The 23,152-nt window shown below is 35.3% G+C and overlaps 1 protein-coding gene across 3 annotated transcripts in view; it reads left to right on the forward strand.

Moving 5' to 3' along the window:
- LOC105217641 (pleckstrin homology-like domain family B member 2) overlaps positions 1-23,152 on the forward strand; it is a 33,621-nt gene that overhangs the window by 1,509 nt on the left and 8,960 nt on the right. Inside the window, exons 2-5 of one of the 3 annotated variants that reach the window (XM_011192733.3) lie at positions 6,319-6,355; positions 17,849-17,963; positions 20,775-22,822; positions 22,889-23,088. In XM_011192733.3, the coding sequence (XP_011191035.2) occupies positions 17,849-17,963; positions 20,775-22,822; positions 22,889-23,088 (2,363 nt within the window). In that variant the 5' untranslated portion in view covers positions 6,319-6,355. Of the gene's footprint in view, positions 1-6,318; positions 6,356-17,848; positions 17,964-20,559; positions 20,673-20,774; positions 22,823-22,888; positions 23,089-23,152 lie in introns of those variants that run through there. The other 2 variants (XM_029043678.2, XM_054230499.1) reach the window with 2 other exon arrangements.

Consider the following 23,152-nt stretch of genomic DNA (forward strand, 5'->3'; position numbering starts at 1 on the left):
TTAGTATTACACAGAGAATGCTACTGCACTGATTTATAATGCAGATGACGCAGTGACAGTTGTACGTATGTATTGTAACTTTAAAATAGAAGCATGTCATCATTTCAATGGTGTCTGTTGTAAGACAAAAGATGGATGTATTAAATTACAATTTTGTAATAAATACATCGTTGCTGTTGAGAACAATTTAAGCTTACAAATAATTTTGAATGACATAAGATAGATTCATGTATTCATATAGTAATTTAACCGAGTTATAAGAATAGCGCTCATACTGTTGTAGAAATGGTCAACAAATATGTATAATGTTGTTGAGTAGACTAACTACTCCAGGATGATGAACTTACATATCTTATCTATACTTACGGACCCTAATTTATATTCTGCCAAAGATGCTTAGATCGCCAGCATTCCGTAACATTGTGGATTTATCTCCCGCTGGACAATTTAGTATTTAGAAGATTTATATTGGCGCATTAAACCAAAAAAATCAAATCATTAGTCTGTAGTACTTAACATCGACATCTTTAGTTCTATAAAATTGTGAACCAATAATGTATGCAGTTTTCTATAGCGAAAATTATAGTAGTATTCGTGAATCCAATTTATAACTAGTATGGGCTGCACACTCAACTAGTCAGATAACTATATTTTATTCAATGTCAATTGTTAGTTTTCATTAAGGAATATACCAGTCTTATACTCAGGCAGTACTTGTTCAATTATGTAAAATCTCTACTAGTTTTGATTTGAAGGAAAATAAAGTGTTTTACTATGTATAATTTGACATATAATGAATAAAATATATGCATAAATATAACAAAATATAGTTAGTTTGATGTTTTGTATCAGACTTGAGAATCATATCCATTTATTTTGCAACATAAAATAACTTACAGTACGAGTATTAATTTTTTATTTTAATAAGTTCCTTAAATTTGTTCGTAGTCATACCCCACATTTACATAAATACAAACATCTGCACGTGTATGTACATAAGTGTGAGCTTGTATTTTCAGATTTATTATAGTATTTGTAACACTATTGCGTTTTGTTATTTCACGGCATTCCCATGGAAAATGTATTGAGCCCGCTGGAGGTGTTTATGTTGTCAGATCATTGATGCTCAATCCCAAAAAAGTAGACATATATACAAAAGCATAAAAAACAAAGAAATGAGGAAATCACCTCTTCTATAATTTCTTCACTGTTCCAGTTAATACAAATATACAAACATATCTATGAATCGGCATACTTTTATGAGTAGGTATACATACAAATGTACTACATATTCACACATTCGAAAAAGCATTTGATATGTCCTAATAAAAATAATTGTCAATGATATATCGTCCCCTCAATATACCATAGCGTATAATTTTTTTTGGGTTTTGAGAAAATCGAGTTTAAAGTTTTTGTCAAATCAGAAAACATGAACAAAAAACATGAACATGAAATTATACACCATTTTTTCCAATGACATTTTGACCCACTTTTTGGAAGTAGAATTTGACCAGACATAGAATCAATGATGGAGATTCTAAAAATGTAATAAAAAAACAAGTAAGGAAAGGCTAAGTTCGGGTGCAACCGAACATTTTATACTCTCGCAATTTATTGAAGAAATTTTAATAAGATAACACCCAAATTTACCTATAAATTCGGCACAAAGTTTAATAGAATAACGAAAATCGTCCTATATAGTATATGAGGGCTGAGGTAATTCCTGAACCGATTTCATTCATTTTCACCAGCTAGGTACACTATATCCAAAACTATACACGCACTTAATTTCGCAAAGATATAGTATCTCACATATTAACCAATACATATATGTAGATTAAAGCCCACCGTATTTTTGAAAAACCTATAATTAGGCATATGGGACCTAGGAGATGTTATTATCCGATTTTAATAATTTTTGGAACAGAGACACACTATTAGAAGAAAAAGATTTCCTATGAATTACATTAAATTATCTAAGAGATTTACCAATATTTTCGGTAAAATTTACCCTTAGGCGCTGAGTTCAACATGTCCGATATCTGGGATCTTGAAAAGTTATAGTCCGTTTTCGACAATTTTTTCTCAAGTGAAGCCAGAGATGATATGTACTATTTGTGTAAAGTTTTATTCCGCCATCTTCATTGGTTCCTTATGTATACATTATAAAGTGAAGGAATCAAATGGAATTCAAAATTGAGTTATATGGGAAGTTGTCGTGTTTATGAACCGATTTCATCCATTTTTCACATATATCATCAGTCAATCAGTCAGTGTCAAGAAAGTATTATATACCGAATTTCATTGAAATCGGTCGAGTAGTTCCTGAGATATGGTTTTTGACCCATAAGTGGGAGATGCCACGCCCATTTTTCATTTTGTAAAAAAATCTGAGTGCAGCTTCCTTCTGCTATTTCTTATGTAAAATTTAGTGTTTCTGACGTTTCTCGTTAGTGAGTTAACCCACTTTTAGTCATTTTCAACCTAACCTTTGTATGGGAGGTGGGCGTGGTTATTATCCGATTTCTTTCATTTTTGGACTGTATAAGTAAACGGCTGAAAGACACGACTGCAGAAAGTTTTGTTTATATAGCTTTATTGGTTTGCGAGTTATATATAAAAAACCTATTTGAGGGCGGGGTCACGCCCACTTTTCCAAAAAAATTACATCCAAATGTGCCCTACCCTAATACGATCCTATGTTTCAAATTTTATTTTCATAACATACGTGTTCCAAGTTTCGTTAAGATATCTCAATTTTTACTCAAGTTATCCGTTGCACGGACAGACGGACGGACAGACGGACAGACAGACAGACATTCGGATTTTGACTCGTCTCGTCACCCTGATCATTTTGATATATATAACCCTATATCTAACTCGTTTAGTTTTATGACTTACAAACAACCGTTAGGTGAACAAAACTATAATACTCTCTTTAGCAACTTTTGTTGCGAGAGTATAATAATAGCGTATGAGCACATACGCTATTGTTATATTGAGGGGATGATATAAAAGTTAAATAATCCATAATATGGGTCTACATGTAGCTTACGTGTTCCAAAATAATAATTATGTACTTACATACATATACAGTGGAACTTCCATAACTCGAAGTCGAATATCTCCATAACTCGAACTTTTGAATTGGCAATAGAAGTCAAATTTCATACAAATTTCTTTCTATAAATGAACTTTTCGTCCAGGGAGTAATACAAAATTAAAAAAATTACGATATTACACTTATAGATTTCATAAATCGTGTAACAAAGGCATGAGATATAGACGTCAAGACTCAAGCAATAGCAAACTGCAACAAACAAAATTACAGAATACATGTTACATTACATAATATACAATAAGTAACTAAAACTTTGGGTAAATCTATAATTTACTGCTTTTTGACTCATAAAAGAAATTGCTAAAACCAGTAACAATACATATATCAACGCACATCTGTTAAGAAGGTTAAAAACGGTTGAAAAATCTATTTTCTAACGGCACCGCAAAAATATAGCCATCATACATGTGGTACACAGATATAGTACATTCAATGGCGTGTTTCCAATACTTTTTTGTTTTAGAACCAAAAAAAAATTAATATGGAAATGTGTTTAGTCGTTAAGCGAAGAAAAATGCGCATACATAATGTTTTTTGGTAAATGCATACATACATATGTATGTATATATTTTTTTCGAACACATGCTCGAACACAAAAGCGCAATTTAAAATAATACTTCTAGAATGGTTAAGATATTCAGATCGAACTTGCTGAGTAACTTTTTGAAATACAAACCTACTTCGTTTTTAAAATTGAGAACTATTCGACTGTTTTACCAATGAGTGTGATTTGAATACCCTTAACACATTTAATATATGTTTTGCTGAGTTCAGCGTTGAGTTAAGAGGGAAGCCAAAGGTGTTCAAACACTTCCCTTTCATGTACTCTAATAACTAAAAGTTCATCTTAATTATTAAGAAACACATCAAAAATTTTTTCGTCGGTAAACATATTCCATTGGTAACAACGCAACACCATTTCATTTTTATTAATTCATTACTTTTATCTTGCAGGCAATAATCAATGTTGCTCTGCACCTGTGCACCAGCCAAGCATTAATAGACACTCCAACTTGTGCCACTCTATTTTAGGGAGCTCATTAATATGTTAACATACACACATAATTTCACTTAACAATCGTTCGTTTTACAAGCCATTATTGGTTATTGGGGAAGTTTACTGTCGGAGTGTGAAAAACTTGTGCGAGCGTGACGAAAGATGATCTCAGTGAGCCCTCAAGTGATATCCCTTTTAGCTAAAATGCAAACGTTTCTTGTTGGTGGACATACATATGTATATGTATGAAGTTCTTCGAAATACACTTGTAAAATTTCATATTAACGCACATTAGTTAGTTAGCATAGGTAGTTAGTTGAATTTAGCCAGCAGGGAATCGCTCGGTAACCGGATGCACTATGTCAACTTCGCTGAACCGTGATGTTCATGTCATTTGGATTGGATTTTGTTGTTTCAAATAATTTATTTCTATTATTATAACTTTACAATTCGATATACAGAAGTGTGTGGGCAACCAAGTGTTTCGGAAGTGTTGCGTTGTGTGCACGATTTGTTTTGGGAGCTAATGCTACACCGACGCACAACGCGAAGCGCCCTCAGAGGGGTGCATAGCTACAAATGTGGCTTTCTTAATTTTATTTCATTTCAAAATCCCCCGTTCGGCATGGCATCACAACGTCATTGTCCAGCATAAATTTTCGATTTTACTTCGCAAAAGCCGCTGACGCAGAAGCTTTGACGCATCGGCAACAACTTTAGCAACTTACAACACACACAAGCATTTCTCTCGCTGATACAATTATGCATAATAAACTAAAGAGGGTCAACATAAAAAATACATTTGTACATTTTTGTGGGTCATTTTCCATTGCAGTAAAGTCAAAGTTTTCATAATTCGAGATTGCCGAAACTCTTAATTATAGTTTACTTACATTGAAATTGGAAGAATAAACTGTGTTATACACGAAAAGACAGATACTTGCATCGGACGCGTACATGTCCTGAGTGTAGAGATCGCACAGATTAAGCAACAAAACGTTTCGGAAGTCCAGTTATTCGAGAGATTGTACACATGCATACATAGTACATACAAGTTCTAGTCAACTGCGCCAAGTGCTTTACTGAATTGTTTGAGTGGCAGCAATGATAGTCTTCATGTGCTCAGTTGTCACTCCAACCAAAGTACTTGACATCTCGACTTTCGCCGCTGCAATGCTGAGTAGACTTGGGTCGTGCAACCCGCATTGAGTCATGGCCCATGTGCAGCACTTGAGCTGGCACTGCTGGCAGTCGACATAATCGCTTCTTGTAAGCAAATTCTCACTTACTTTGATAACTTGTTGTGCTTGTTCTGGTTCTGATGGGCGCCGTTTTGCTATCGTTTAACATTGTCTACGAGGTGGCACTCATGTGCTGTTCTAGTCGTACTCGAGTGATGAAGTGCAGCATGCTGCATGTACTAGGTACATACTGATGTGTATTGTATGATATGCTATTTACCATGTCTTGGGTGCCACATTGCATATGCATATAGTGCAAGTCTAAAGAACAGCCATGTTCAAAATATATTCAAAGAAATGGAATTTGTGTGCTGCAGATGGGCCCAGAGAACTTGTGTGGCTTTTATGTGCATCCGGCATGCAGGCGCATCGTTCTCAAGTATGCAAAGCGCAAGAAGCATTTTATAAATATAAAAGTGGGAAGCGAGACATTTCGCGAATGGAAAACTTTGTTGTGCCCCGCCATTGACAGCAGAGTGTTTAATTGCAGCGAAAATCTGGGCGGATGTCTGCACTTTTCGATGAAATCTTATGAGTAACTAAAGCAGTAAGCAGGAAGTTTGAGGACGTTGTATCCGCTCAATGTCTTAAAGAAGCGCACACGCGGAAAATCTGCACGAAAATACATATGTGAAATTTATTTTATTTTACTCACCCAATCTTTCATGACCTTTGTCAATGCCCATTTGTGCACACGAGAACGTTAACAAGGGTTAAACTATAAAGAAAGAAATCTTAAAATAAATTTTCTTAAATAGTTTGAAAAATTAATGTGCGTGTATGTGGTGTGGTTTGCTATGTTAATTAGGTCTCCTTCATTCAGTATTTCATAAAAAGAAAGTAAAACTGCAGTGAGAATATTTGTAGAACATATATACTAAAAGTTGTTAATGAATTTAAATCATTATTTCTGAGTTACGATTTCTAATGTTGATTTCTCTTTACTTCCATTCTAGATGTCAACTCTTTGATTTGCTGAGAATAAAAACCAAGGTAAATTCCCTATAGAAACATCAACATCGGGAATAATAAATATATATTTGTATTTGTATTTGTATTTATAGAATATATTAATATAGAATTGGCCGAATTCATATGTTGCCCTTTTCGAGTGGTCACTTAAATTTATATGTTTACTAATTAAATTCCCGGAAAATATATGGCGAATACATCCGCTTCTAGTGCGAATTACAACGTTGATTTGAATGGTTGAATTTAGCAGTGCGTGCCCAAATTTGGTTATCAGTCGGTTGTTGTTGGTCGATGGGGGGTGGGTGGCCACTGAGACATCGCCAGGTTTTTAACTGTTAAATATTTGTAAAATTTTTACATTTGTGCGTGAATGCTACATTTGCACACATTAACATGGTATATGGTATATATATATATATGTATGTGTATGTAATCTTATTGTGGTTGCGTTCATTAATGACAACAGTAACCACAATTATGATATTAAAACACAAGAAATGAAATGTTGAACCAAAAGTGGCACTTCCGCTTCATGTTCGTTGCTCTGGCATGGTTGGTGCTGTGTGCGAATGCATTGTGAAGTCAATAAACGCCAGCAGACTGCCCCGGTTGGAAAAGTGTCATCGTTTATTGTTTCTTGAGTCTTTCCGCATATAGCTTATACTCTGTATTGGCAAGGGCCCCACTTGAGTTGGTTCCAATTGTGCGTAATTTATTTCGTATCGCTGTGTCTTAATTAAGTCATATGCAGTAAATAAAGCCTACATGCAGCTGTTTTTATGGTAAAATGGACTATTGCGCTGAAGTACTCAATTGGTGTCTCTTCAAGCTTTGTTGGAGGTCGCTGCCTTAAACTTTTGCAGTTTGTTTTAATTTAATACAAACTTACATATGTGTCGTTAGAACATATCGCTCATTGACATGAATAGTGTCACAACTCAAAAAAGTGAATATAGAAAAACGCGAAAGTTTATTGGCTTAACTAGTGGCGTGTAATATGTTAAATACAATGCTGAGCATAAGTGGACTAAAAAGAGTATACTAAGGCTTTTTCTTAGGCATGAACGCGACCCCTTTGGAATTATGTCGTTATTTGTGAAAAATATAAAAAAAATTCGTCGTCATAAGTTAAATGTGTCGTTTTTGCCGAAAAAAGCAAACTGAAAAATTTAATTACTTTTTCACCAATATCGTTGTAACACAAAATATTTCGTTCTTTCTGAAAAGAAAACCAGGTGACTATAACAATATGTATTGTAATACAAAATATGTCTTTCTTTCCTAAAAAAACCATGCCTAATTCTGGCACAACTGAAATGTGTCGTTGTTGTGGTTCAAAAATAATGCAACATAACAAATTTAATAACGGCTCATTCTTATTTCACAGTTTAATTTTTCTACGCATCGGAAAGGACGATGAAATTGCGCACTTAACTCAAAAATCGTGTTTTTTGAGTTATGGCACTATTCATGTAAATGAGCGATATGTATATTAGTATACACAAAGATGCATATAAATTTTGTAATTAATAAGCAAGTGTTTGTCAAGAGTGGTCATTTTGTCCGTGAGACTGCACTCGAAAATGTTTAAGGCTAAGACTACAACCAACATATTGCACTTTCATTATGCATCCCACTTTCTTCCATATAGTCAAACTTATGCTTATGTGCTGTCGACCACGAAAGCATTAGGACCTGGATATCTTAAAAAGCTAATGTGAAAACTTTTCGGCTAAATACGATATGAATTCATACATAAAAAGATCTCTATGTACATTATTCTACCTCCCCAGCTCTTTTTCATTTGTCCAACTGACTTTAAAGTGAAGATGAATGAATTAGCAATAGTATGTTTGCTTATTTTTTGCCTGTCAGCTAAAATATTGAAAAGCAAGAAATGTATAAAAACTAAAGAAAAATTATAAAAAAGACTGTCGTGAAATGCTACATTTCTTAATTTATGGCAATTGGCAGGGGTTCGACGTCATCACGCTCGCCTCAGTGTGATTTGAACCTAGTTTTCAGAAAATAAATTAAACTGCTTGAGACTTTAATTAAATTTCTGCGCAGTGTTCACAGACGGACCCCAGTGGCGCATACCTTTGTGCCACTGTATTTTAATTATATGTATGGATGTATGAGTGAATCTACTTGTCTAAAATATGATTTAAATTCGTGCTCCTCCTTTAGCTTAAGTAGTCTGAACAAAGTTTGTTGACTCTACTTGGCAAAGTGCTGTGAAATGGTGCCCTCTTTTTGGCATACGGTTGGCGGTTGATGTGGCAGTTAGTAGTAGATCTGAGCAATTTCGTTGCGGCAGTCCCACATTTTCATGGCACCCCCCGCTTAAATGACCCTCATTCACTTACAACAATGTACATAAATATGGTTGTGTGTGTGTCGATGAACCTACACAAAATTACACACTTGTTTGCCTTCATATTCATATGTATGTACGTATGTGGATGGTCGAGTCTCTATTAACCATGCTCCATACCCGCACTTATATGCAAATTCCCCTTTTTTACTTTGCATTTGCAACTCACTGTTAACTGTTAATTTATTTTCATTATGACTTCATTTATTTATTTGTTGTGTCTGATTGTTGTGTTTCCTTTGTTTTGCATATTCAATTAATGTTTGAAGAATGAAGTCAGTCTTCATATACATACATACAGACTCGTATGAGAGCAGAATGCATAAATTGCAATAATATCATTGCTTGCACATTTATTTGAATGTGCAGAAATGCACAGAAATGAAAATGACATCACTGCCAATCGAGCAATGATCGAAAGAATTGAAATTTTCAATTAAGGAGGGAGAGAATTATGACAATTTTATTACGTGCGCTCATTCATTTATCTCATATCCATCAATGCAAATGTAACAGCCGAGTATGGTGAGTACGTATTTCCACTCACACGCGCTCGAAATTTGAATTTTTCAATGAGTTTTCGTAATTTCTTTTTTAATTTTTCAAATATTACTTGTCACTCGACCAGTGAAGTTGCTGACATCGCATTTTCGACGCTGGAATCTTCTCCCTTCCATGCCACTTGACTCACATTGTGTTTTGTTTTTCAATTAGAAAGAGCGAAATAATAATGACTAATAATTGACTTTTATACATACATACATATATATATATGTGTATGTCTGTAGGTGTAATACAATATAAACACTCACTAATTCCGTTTTTTATGGATGTTTTGCGCTTAATTCGGTAATTAATAATCAGCTAAAACTTCCATTCTGCTCTAATATTGTTTATGTAATTTTTAAGTGTCTGTGCAATGTAAGCGCTTAATTTTACAGCACATTTATCGAGTTCACGATGTTAAATAAGTAGGGAACCGACTTTAAGCGAAGGGCCTTTTTACAGAATACGATAGAGCCTAGTTAACAATCCATTCATTGGAACATCACGTTTTGTTTTTGTACGTCGATACAAGTGTACGCACACACTTGCGCAGATACGTGCTAAGTGATTGCATTATTTTGGTTGCGTCTGAAAGTCGGTGCCTATATATAAACAATATATGCATATATATCATATGCAAAAATAATCGGCTCAACGTTAACCATACGGGGTGAATGAACGACCCTGCTGGAAGCCAAAATTGTGCATAAGTATATATGTATGTATGTTTGTACCTTAACAGGTGAATGCTTTGTTTGGGACAGTGTGAATTCATTCAAAGTGATCTGCATATTTCAACCCTATCATTTAGTTATGGTGCTTCTAAGTAAATTATCTTATCATAAATATTAACAAACACTCTTTGATTACTGGCTGCAAACGCTTAACAAACCCGTTTCACAAATTCCCGCCAATTAACTGTGTACTTTTAATTGCTGATCGTTCATCAGGCAAGAGTATTCCATATGATGTTATTAATATATAGAGCTTCTTGTGTGTATGCATGTATGTTATCAAGTGCGATTTACACTTTCGCTTACTTTTAACACATGAGAATTAGATTCAATTAGAAGTTCTATTGGAACGTACAGCTTTAATTGTGTTAAATGATTTTCAAAAAGATTATTAAATTATTTTGATGAGATAAATTCTAATTAGCATTTTATTACTATTACACTTTCATGCATTTATACATATATATGTATATTCGGGTATAATTACAAAATTGTAGGGATATGTATCTTGCAGTGCGGCATCTAGAATTTTATATCAGTTGATATTGGTAATATTTCAGATCAAAATCAGACTTAGCTTCATAAGAATTTGTCAAATTCGCATAATACTCTTCGAATTTATATGCAACATTTATCTATTTTGTCTATATTATGATAATCAAGTTGGCGATAATTAGGTAGAAAAAATGTGATTTGCCAACAATTCATAAATAATGTGCATTGTTCAGTGTTTCTGTGCCAAACTGTGCAATTTTGTAGGGCGCCATAGACACCTATAAATACATTTAGCTACAAAACCATTCATTCAGTTGGTTTTACGCCTTATTCGCGATTGTTGCTCTGATTTTTAATTCACATTCAAGTACATAAAAGCGATAGCTTTCTGCATTTTCTCTTTCATTTTCTATATTATTTCAATATTCAATTTCATGTTTACTGTATGTATAGTATATGTATATGTGTGTATGTATTTATTTACTTATATTTGGGTTTCTTTCAACGTTCATGTTTGTCTATGGAATTTCTCTGTTTTATGTCATTAAGCGTATAAAAGGCAAGACCACTTTGGCACTTCTAGTTCGTAAATTTGTTTTCGTCTCGCTGCTCATTTGAATAATATACCTGTACTCATATAAAAGAGAAGCTTAAGTCGAATTAGGGGAACATTTTATACACCACGTGTTCAAAGGTTAGTACACGTTTTGGAAAATTCTTATATTTTTAAATTATTTCGGACAACAATGTTTCTACAAAATTGTCCTATAAAAGTAAGAAAAAGTTTGAAAATTTGATTTCAGTGGAACTTGGTTTGTTTGCGTTTACCTTACAGTCAAAACATAACGAAATATATTATTATTTAATCTACACTACTATTATAAAGAGGAAAGAATTGTATGTATATTTGTAATTAATAAACTCAAAAACTAATGTGCCGATTTCAAAAATTTCACCATTGGAAAGCTACTACTCCCAAGTAATATAGGCTATATTTTTTGCAAGAATCTTAATTGTGTGGAAATAGTTCCCAGATGAGGGTATCAAATAGAATTAGTGATGGAGAATGCATGCCAGAATGTCGAGTAACAGGCGCTCGCAGCTGCTTGCTGAACACATTTTCAAAACCGCCAAGTGCGCGCTTGAGGGTCGAGTATGGTATGTGTAGCGGCTTGAAGAACAAAATATTAGAAATATACAAGCTCGCATTAGGGATTCGAACTCTGAGCGTTCCCAACGATTTCATAATCAGAGAGAAAGACAACGGACATTAAAGACTAGGGGTCGTAATAAGTTTTAGCTTATTACAAATAAAATATAATTTCATTTTCGAATTTTCCTCATTTTACTTTTTTATATGAACCCACGCAAAAACGGGAAAGTACATACATATGTATGGGAGAGTGTGTATAAGTGTGTAAAGAAATATAATTTTTGAAATGTTTGTTTAAACCCGTGCGAAGCCGGAACGGTCTGCTGGTATTTTATAATTCCAATAATTTCTAAACATACGTACATAATTATGTTGATATGCATAGAATAGCTATGAAGAAGGTATTTCAAAGTGTAGTTTTCATGTGATTCAGCGCTTTCATTTGGGTATCATATATGGATGTAAGTACATTAACAGTTATTTATCAAAATGATATGCTTATAGAGCAGTTAAAAGCGTCGTTCGTTTGTAGTAATTAAGAATCTGTTAACTTTATCTTATCTGTTATGTATGTTCCAAATTTGTTGATACCAATGAGCTTACGTGACGTACGTTTGAATCATATGGATATAGTTTCATATATACATCGTTAAAGTACTTATGTATGTATTTACAATCAGTTATGATAAAATAACAATACATAAATAACGTGGGTTTGGGAAAACAATGATAAACTTTTAATTATATAGATACGTGTATAGTATATAAAATCAAAAGGCTAAAGATTTACATCAAAACTTATTCCATAAATAAGAATCATCAATTAAACTATTAAAATCATTTAAAAATTTACAGATATATGTACTTATGTATGTACATATATTGCGCTCGTACTCAACATGGGCTTACTTATTTTTCAAGACGCAAACTTATCTGTGTATTATTCGTCGCCTAACTGTCGTTACGTGGAAATTTCAATAGTTAATAATAGTTAATACTTTACGTCGCGACGCTTTGCTTAAAAGCTCGAATTTGCCGAATTCCATGTGCCACACTCCTCGATTTTCGATAAATCACGACGCTTAAAAGCCTAACCCAAATTTTTCATTGCTCAACTTGAAGAGCTGTGTTGAATGAATAAAGCCTTAGGAGGAGTAAGCGTAATGTGAAACTAGTAAATGTGAATAATTGTATGAGAGAGCATGTAATAAATTTCGTAAAGAAAATATGTATGGCATTATTAATAACTAATTGTGTATCGGTGAGTTATAAGCGAGTACATGAGTAGATATCGTAATCAAGTATGCGCTAACATCACACTTGTATGAATGTATGCTTATACCTAATAATTAATTTGTTTGAATATCATCGTGTATACACGAATAACTCACTGTAGTTGTAACGTAAGCATAAACACCTTTCCAGTTCAGAATGATGCGCTGCTCTATGTGTTGAGCTTACGAAATTCGGTAAATTTGATATTGGATTTCAGGTTGCTAATCCTCTAACTTGAATTGAGATTCTTTTAATTATGTATTCCATGCAAATTCCTATGGTAATGCCTCCAGGAAATATCCACTATCTCTAGTAACCTCAATAATCTTCTGTGGTTTGTATACAATATTAACAAACAATCATCAATTCAACTGCTTTATTTGAGGTAAAACGCGTGACAACACCTAATAAAAATAGAATCCCACAGAGCTTAAATGCGTATTTGACTCTTGATCAATTTTCTTCTTCTATTTTTTTTTTTGTAATAGGCAAACCAAACGCCTTGTTGTTATCCTTAATATATCACTACCGAAAAAAAATATATTGTGTATAAAATGTAAATATGTATATAAATTAAGTATTATTATTCTCAGCAAGGTCGTTGATGTGTGTATATGTGCACACAAGCAAATATTTACATACATACCATAGAATTGTACGATCGTTTGCCGACTTGTTTGTTGTTAAAAGTGAATTTACTTCCCGCTTATATACATTATACGTCGTATATACAAACTTGCTTACCTAGTTTTAACTCATTTGTAATCGCGCTCGTTATCAACACGAACTGATACGCTTTAATCGTACTCGTATTAACGATGTGCGGCAACAGATGTATGTATATAGAGTTGGCTGCTTGAGGCCATATTGGGCCGGCATCAGTTGAATTTCGCTGTCCATAAAAGACAGGTTACACCACGATGGCTTCCAGAATGCAAGTCGCCGGTCAGTGTGTGCTTTGTGTTGGCAGTAATTTCATCGAAGAAAGTCAATCACATTCGACTGTCCATGTGACAAAGAAATCGCCAACATTTCTGTTGATTTATTTGCTTTGATGTGCAATTACTGGTAAAACTGCATTCACTTATTCGAAAGTTTACTAACAGAAAATGTGAGCTTAGTATTGATTTACACACTTTTTATACTCTCGCAACAAAGTTGCAATATTCCTTGGCACCCTGAGGAGATTGGTATTGAAAATGGGCGAAATCTTCATAACTAAGCCATAAATAAAGTTATGAAAGTAAAATTTGGTAGAGAGAGAAGTGCATATTTGGGTGTAATTTTTTTGGGGAAGTGGACGTGGTCCCGCCCCCCAAAAAGGTTCTTTGTATATATATCGAAAACCAATAAAGCTATATAAACTAAACTTTCTGCAGTCGTTTATTTTAGCTACTTCTTAATACATTCCAAAAATGAAAAAAGTAATCGGATAATAAACACGCATACATGGGTTACGTAAAAAATTATTAAAAGTGAATTAACTCTCTAACGAAAAACAGAAATATATCATAATATATACATTAGGAACCAATGAAGATAGGGGGAAAAACTTTACAAAAATACTGTGTATCATTTGTTGGTTAACTTGTGGAAAAATTGTCGAAATCGGACTATAACTTTTCAAGGCCCCGGGTATCGAACATTAAGAACTCAGTGAATAAGGGTAAATTTTCACCGAAAATATATTTAAATCTCTCAGATATTTTAATGTAATTTAGAGAGAATCTTTTTCTTATTATAGATTGTCTCTGTACCAAAAATGGTTAAAATCGGGTCATAACTTTTCCTAATTATAGGTTTTTCAAAAATACGATGGGCTTTATAAATCGTTTAATATGCGGATATATCTTAGCAAAATTAAGTGAGTGTATAGTCTTCGATATATAAAATTAGTAAAATCGGTTCAGTAATAATCTCAGCCCTCATATACTACTATATATGATGATTTTCGTTATTCTATTGGACTTTATGTCGAATATATGGGTCGAATTGTGTTGTCTTTATAAAATTACATCAATAAATTGCGAGAGTATAAAATGTTCGGTTGCACCCGATCTTAGCCTTTCCTTACTTGTTAGTTTTGAATTTCACATTAATTCCACCTACTAAAACATTTGCACTGTACATAGCTCAAAAATAGGCGAATAACCATCGGAATCGATAATTATAAAAGCGTTACAGTTTTCGGTTGGGATAAAATATTTTTTTAAAGCTTTGATTCGAATACTGTGTGTACAGTACCTTTATTATGTTTTCTTTCTGCTACATTCTTTTCATTTTAAGTACAATATTTGTTGAGCGCAGTTATTGATTTTCACTAATAAAATTGAAGCCAAAAAAGAGAAAAAGAAAATACAGCTGGCATCTTATTAATTTTTTGCAAGCTTGTGCACACACCACCGCTGTGCCTTTGAGTCAAATGGCGCGTGCAGTCCCAGCGCATAGTGCGTCAGCAAATGAGTAAATAAATATATGCACCACATTTGTAAATTTCATGTATGTACGTTAGGGTGGCCCTTATTTTCCAAAGTATTCCGATTCTTGATCGCACCCCCTAGAAATATGCGAATAGCCCAAAAACTAGTATATACAAAGTTTGGGGTCAATCAAAAAAGGTTTAGAGGTTGCGTAAGGAGCTTGAAATCCTGAAAAAATAAGAATTTTTGCCATTTTTATGTCTCAGACTTCCATATTTCAAAGTCACACTATCCCTTACTGGTTTTCCGTACCGTAATAAGATAATAACAATAACATTACAATCGTTATAACGGTATATCACGAGCATGCGACGCTTGAGAATGCACCACATTAAATTTACTTTCATATTTGTATTTCTGTAACTCTATCATCAATCGACCGATTTTTAAGATTATGGTAATTTTGGAAAGGTAATAAAATGCAGATCTTATTACGGTATGGAAACCAGATAGTGTGGCTTTGAAATATGAAGACATAAAAATGGCAAAAATTCTTAATATTTCAGGATTTCAAGCTCCTTGCGCAACCTCTAAACCTTTTTTGATTGACCCAAAACTTTGTATATACTAGTTTTTGGGCTATTCGCATATTTCTAGGGGGTGCGATCGAGAATCCAGAAACTTTTTTTATCCTCCATACAACTAAGGGCCACCCTAATGTACATATGCCACACAAATATATCTACAAATTTCATATGTTTACTCTGGATTTGCCAATTCTCCAACAACCCCTCTCACGTGAACCAAACAGCAGCGTCCAAGGCACCAGCTGCTTTCAGCTGAATAGACACGTGCCGCCCACAAGGGAATCCTTCCACAAATCACTTCCATCAATAAGCAATACTAGTCTAGTAGTTTGTAAATATAATAATAACTGATACCCGATGTGTATGTGTACACCGTGGATGATCATTTATCAGAGCTCAGTTTCATTTGCTTTGCCCAATATTTGTTTGAATTTTAGTTTTATGCTGGTGCATTGGCCCCGTGCTCTTGCTAGCATATAAATAAATGAAAGTGTGTTGGGCATATACTCAATAGAGTATTCTGTTTATTTAAAGGTGCGCTTACCATTTGAATTTGAGAATATTTCTTGCCGAGCTGAATTCTACCTGCTTTCTTGTTGTTTCCACACATACTTTTGAGTATGAGTCATCAACGGAATGATGCCGTAAGTGCAAACCGTGTCACCGAGATACACGGCATATGCTTAGATATAAATAATCTACTTACATACATACATACTCATATGCCTTCAATACGTGTTTTCGTGCCGCTTAGATTATTTAGCTGAATCGGAGTGGATAATATAGTATATTTTTCGCTCGGGACCTAGTACTTGAAATGTAGGACATTTCTTTTCTACTCGCTTATTTGTAATATTGCACAACAATGGAAATTTAAATCTACTCCTTTCTTCCGTTCTTTTGTGAATTTATTATGCGTTGCGTTCTATTTTCACACCGGTTCTTAAATTGATTGCTTTGAGATGAAGTTTGGTAAGCACAATTCTTGTGCGCGTGTGTATTCGCTTTCATAGCGGAACTTATTTCTTATTTGAATTACATCTTTGAAGTACTTGAGATGCGTCAACTGTGTTGTGCGTCTGCGCACATGCCAATGCCAGTGTCGCCAGTGAACAGTTGGTGAGTGTCACTGCGTCAGCTGCGTCCATGTAAAAATAGTTTCCAACCACCTTTTTCTCTTTTATCACATTAACGCCGTAATCGCAGTGGCTTGTGGGTTTGTTTTTGGGCACATTATTTATTATTCCAGCGCATGGTTTTGTACGGAACAGTTCGAAAGTGCAGTGGAGCGTAAAGTCAGTGTTGCAACGACTTAGTGGCATATTTTCAAACTAACACAGTATAATTCGAGTATTATACATTATTATGAAATATATCAAAATACACATATTTGCATAAGTTACACGAGCTTTCTCCAAGTGAAACTGATATTGCGCAATCGCATGCATTTCAAGGAGTTACTTCGAATGGATTAAGGAGTCCAATGTGACCTCTACTCGTACGTGTTGGTTTATCGTTTAATCACGTTTATCGTCCACGTTGTTACAAATTTGCGTGCAAATCAAATTCAAATCAGAAAACGATGCGACAATAGTAAGTTAATGTCATTGTGCTACATCGCGATCCAAGTGAGTGATTACGGGATTAATATTCGATTTTATAATTCAATGTGCTTTTATTTTGTGGTTGGGAAATACCATAAATATCGCGAATATTTTTATGTGTTCAAGAGGTTATCGCTCAGATTGTTTAGTTACTTGATAATGTCCTTCGGACAGGCAATAACGGAAATATTTCAATTTATAATACTATGTTCAAAGTTATAGTCATACAACTTTGAGGAATTTTTTTTATTTTAAGATCAATCCTTTTATTCTGACTTTACAAGTTGCAATAATGTTTTTTTTATTTCTGTTTTATTTTTTAGATGTCGTTAACGAAAAAGGATCCTACACTGCGAGTAGCTGCCAATGATCCGCATTTGGTCAGTTTGGGAGGTGGACGTTTGAGCACAGCTGTTACCATACATTACATACCCATAGGTAACACAATTTCGTTGCAATAACAAATATTTCTTTAAATGTCATCGTACTTCATATATCGAAGAAGAATCCATATATAAAACGAATTTTCTAATCTAAATGCATGTACATATGTATGCAAATTATACATGGGTTTCTATATACATATAAGATGATAGGAAAACGAGCATATGAGTAAAGCTTTCTAAAGGCAGAAACCGGTATAGATAACTCATATTTATTACTGTATATCTATGGAGTAGGTACATACATATGTACGTATTCGAGTATAGTTATTAAAAAAATTTACTTACCTACATACATATGCACCTAGCGAACTCGAGGAGATAATATTCAATGAAAATACCTTCAATTGCTGGAATTCAAATGAGTTTATGTCATTGATAACGCTTAATAGATTAACAAATGAATTTCAGTGGAATTAGTTCGAAGTGCCTCGAGATAACGTCGAAGTGGAAGTATAAAAAAAACCGATATCTTTCCTATGAGTAATTTATATAAAGTTATGCTATTGGACTACCGATTATTGCAGATGATATCAATCCTTCGACTGTTTCCATGGTATGAAAAAGCATCTTATTACAATCTGAGAACTTTTAGGATTCGCGCTAAATATCAAATTGTAATTCCAAAGAATATTATTACATATGTTTCTGATCTTGTTTACAATATTAAATGTGCAACGTACGCTAATTTGGTGTAAACAGTGTGAGCTGAATGGAATAGTAAACACCGATATTCCTAATGCATGCACTCTTACAAATTTTCATATGTTTTGCTTCCATGATTTTGATAAGCAAGCGAATAACGCGCTATTCAATTCGGTTCAACAATTTCGTATACGTACGTGCCTAATGCCATGAAACTAAAGTTTGCTGGATTTATATGCATATGTATGTATATGAATAATTATGTGATTGGCGTGGAAACCGTTTAGCCCGTCATAGCCGGCGCAGTTGGAGATCCCAAGTGTAACCAGGTCGCTCTCCACCTGGTAGCTTTAACTGAGTGGAGGCCTTCCCCTTCCTCGGCTTCCTCCGGCGGGTACTGCATCAAACAATTTCCGAGTTGGAGTGTTTTCGTCATGACCTAGCCAGCGTAGTCGTCATATAACTCGTACAGCTCATCGTTCCATCGTCTGCTGTATTCGCCGTTGCCAATGTTCTGAACCCCATAAATCTTGCTCAAAATTGTCCTCTCGAAAACTCCTAGTGTCGTCTCATCTGATTTTGACATCGTCCACGTTTCTGCCCCATAAAGCAGGACGGGAATGATAAGCTGATTTTGGTTCGTCGAGAGAGGACTTCATTATTCAATTGCCTACTCAGTCCAAAGTAGCACCTGTGATTCAAGTTCAGTAGCAAGAGTAATTCTGTGCTGGATTTCGAGGCTGACATTGTGGGTGTTGTTGATGCTAGTTCCCAGGTATACGAAATTATCTACGACTTCGCTGTTATGACTGTCATCAGTGACGTGGGACCAAGCCGGGAATGCGCTGACTGTTTGTTTGATGACAGAAGATATATCGTCTTGTCCTCATTCACCTCCAGACCCATTCGCTTCGCCTACTTATCCAGGCGGGAAAAAGCAGAACTAACGGCGCGGTTGTTGCTTCCGATGATATCAATATCATCGGCTTACGCCAGCAGCTGTACACTATTATATAAGGTTGTACCTTCTCTGTTTAGCGCTGCAGCTCGTATTATTTTTTCCAGCATCAAGTAAAGAAGTCACTCGATATGTATATGAATATATGAATGTATACTTGACAATTTATCAAATCAAGCGTTTGTTGAAAATCGCAATTTTTGTATTATTCTCTAGAATAATTTCTTTTTTCCGTCTTAAAATGAAATATTTCGAAGAAATTTGCATTAAGTAATTGAAAATATCTATGCTCTGTCCGGCGTATTGTCATTCTTATCAACTTACCTCGTTGAAACAAAAAAAAATTATGTAAATTTTCGCATTGGCCCCTACTTAATCTATGACCCATTGTTCATCTCCCTTCAGATGAAAATATTCCATATTCATTATTTCGGCAAAAAAGCCTTCTCATAAAATCCATTCTCCGCTAGGAGTCCATGGAAAACTTGTATATAACTCAATTGGTCCAAATGTGAACTGCATATGAGAAAAGAAGCTTGATCCGATAACATAAGTACATATGTATGTATAAACATTTTCATCCGACAATTTTATGACACACTATATGTACATACATATATATTTGAAATCCTTACAAACATATGTATGTACATAAAGCTTTACATATATGTATATACTGCAAGCTTAGCTTTGACTGTGTATTTGCCTTTATCAAAATTTTCGGGTTCCTAGGGGTCACAAAAAAAGCATAATGCTTCCACTTTTGAGATTGTTCTGCCATTTTTACGAATATAACAAATATTAAGCAAATACATATGTATATGCATGCAAACATAACATACACACCCAAATACGAACATATGCATGTATGTATGTATGTGCGCTCATAATTAAAACGATGTGTTCGAAATTGCCGACAGATATGTACAAATGTATGTATGTATAATACTTACCTATGTAGGCACGGATGAAAACATTTCAATTTATGATCTCACTTTTAGCGCTGTTGTCGTGAAGGTAGCTTCATAATTTTGCCAAATAAGTTTCGGTGAAGACACACTTCAAATGAGTTTTGAAGTGATTAACTTTCGCATATCTATTGTAAATGAAACTTGTTTTACTATTGACATTTTAAAAAACACTGAATTTAATGATTAGAAGTACTACATATTCAACTGTGTGTATATGTTCGCATGTTTCCAGGTGATATGACGATTGGCTCGGCCTCCACCTGCAGCATATCTCTGAATGGTAGTGGAGTCCGATCGATACATTGCACGATCTATCGCAGTGAGGAGAACGAAGTAACCATAGTGCCAGAACAGGACGCCCGCATACTGATCGACGGGACGAAGATCACGCATGAGACGAACCTAACGCAGGGCGCTATGATCACCATCGGCAATTCCAATTATTTGCGTTTCAATAATCCAGCCGAAGCTCAAATGATACGTTCTACCATGGGTTCGAATGAACGAATTTCCATGCCCCAAATAGACTTCACTCAAGTGCCACGACGCGATTCGACGAAAAGCCTTAGCTCCAGCAATGGGAGTGCAGACGCGCGTCAATCGTTAGCTATCGACTCCTTCTATGAGGAACACATTAGTCCCATGTCGAATGTACAAATGTCAATGTCGATGGGTAGAGAGACAGCGAAGAGTATGCTAGGCAGCAATAAATCATTGTACAACAATGTGGCTCTAGCGCCGATCGACATTAATGGGTTGCATTGTCCGAAGGTTTTCGCCGCTGACTTGGTGACGGTGAATATGCCAGCCAAGGACGTTTTGGGTCAGAAGTATGCAAACTTTGCAAAGAATTTGGCTGAAAATCATCGTAACGACAAGAATGCAAGTCCTGTGCCCAACAATCAATTAAACAATAGTATAAGGGGCGGTGCGCAAAACAGCACGGGCAATTATGTTAATATTCCGAGCACATCGAATTTCATACAGAATACAAGCGCAAATGGAAGTGGCGAGTTTTTGGCAAAGGTTAATAATACGGCACCCTTACGCAGCACCAATGGCGCGAATCACCACAACGTGCCCGCATATGATCGCTACCCGAAGCCCGGCACGTACGGTGGCTTGCAGATCTATCCAATGAACGGTGTCAATACTGAAATTAACAGCAACTCGGCAAACTCATCGCCGCTGCATCGTTTGCAGTACGAGAGTTCGCCAAGTATGCAGCGCAGGAATCTCTCGAATCTGAGTAGTTCAGAGAACGAATGTCTTGAGAATATGCTAAAAATATGTACTGAATATTCCGATCGACAAAATCAGAGTTGTGCTGCCTCGCTCACCTCATCGCCTATTGTTCAAAACCGTATTAAAACAAATGGTTCACTGCCGCGTGACAAAAAGTCGCCCTTTTACTTTGATCTATCTGGTTCGCAGCTTCAACAATCGGTTTCAGGTAGTAGCAATAATCTCAGCGTCCAGACACATAACGGTTCAGCCCCAATCTCCAGCTCTTCTGGTTACGAGAACGTTCGCTTAGTGAGTCAGAATCGAATAGAAATTGGTGGGCAATCACAAGGTCCCAGTTCACCGAAGACAGGTTATGAAAATGTCGTTATCGGGAAGTATGTGCCGCAAAGTCCTCGCACCAAAATACGGACGACATGTATGTCACCGAAAAAGGAGCATTCCTTCAGTAGTTTGTATGGGCAAGCGCCAAGTGCAGCAGTGCCACCGCCAGTGGCACCTAAACCTAAACTCTCAAAACAGAGTGAATATGAGCAACTTATCAAAACATTTGAAGAGAAGCTCAAATTAGAAATGCAAGCCATAGAAGAGAGCAGTCGGTATCAGCCCACAAGTGCGGTAAAATCCTTATCGGCTTCCGCGGAACATTCGCCAGCGAAGCGTACGAATAAAAATGTCAACAATCTCACATTGAACTTACCCGAGTCGAATTCGCTACAAAACTCGCCCAAACTGCAGAAAAAGCCAGCAACTGCGCCACGAATGTTCTCGAAAACAGCATTGACAAGCTTTAACAAGAGTGGCGCTGCTAAAATTTCAAATGCACTTGCCGACAGTGTTAATTTCCAAAAAACAGCTGCAGCTGTGTCTGTGCGAAATGATATTGATGCAGCATTGAAAGCAAAGCAGTTTCCTAGTGACAATGAAGACATTGATCAGCTTAAGCAGAAAAGAAAGCAACACTTGGTTCGAATCCACGAGTTGAAGAATGAAATATCCGAACTACAACGGCAGGAGTCGGAGGAACTAAGAGAGGTGAGTGTTCAAATTAATCGGAAATTTTAAAATTTAGCAATTTAATATTCGTTTGGAATATTTCAGTTGGATATGGAAAAGGCGCTGGTAAATGCCGAAGTCAATTCCGTTGGTGGTTCCGTGGGCGAATTGGAAACGCAGCTTGAGCATTTGCAGAATAAGATTCATCGTTTTGAAGCACAACGAAACGCTACACGGGTAATGGAGGAGAATCAGCAGGCCAAATTGAAGCAATCAATTGAAATGAAACAAGATCAAGTGAAGAAGTGAGTATATTTTTTCAACTTCATATATGTATATAGCATTAAGAAAAACGTATACGTCCCTGCA

This window comes from Zeugodacus cucurbitae, chromosome 5, assembly GCF_028554725.1.
Source record: "Zeugodacus cucurbitae isolate PBARC_wt_2022May chromosome 5, idZeuCucr1.2, whole genome shotgun sequence".
NCBI lineage: Eukaryota > Metazoa > Arthropoda > Insecta > Diptera > Tephritidae > Zeugodacus > Zeugodacus cucurbitae.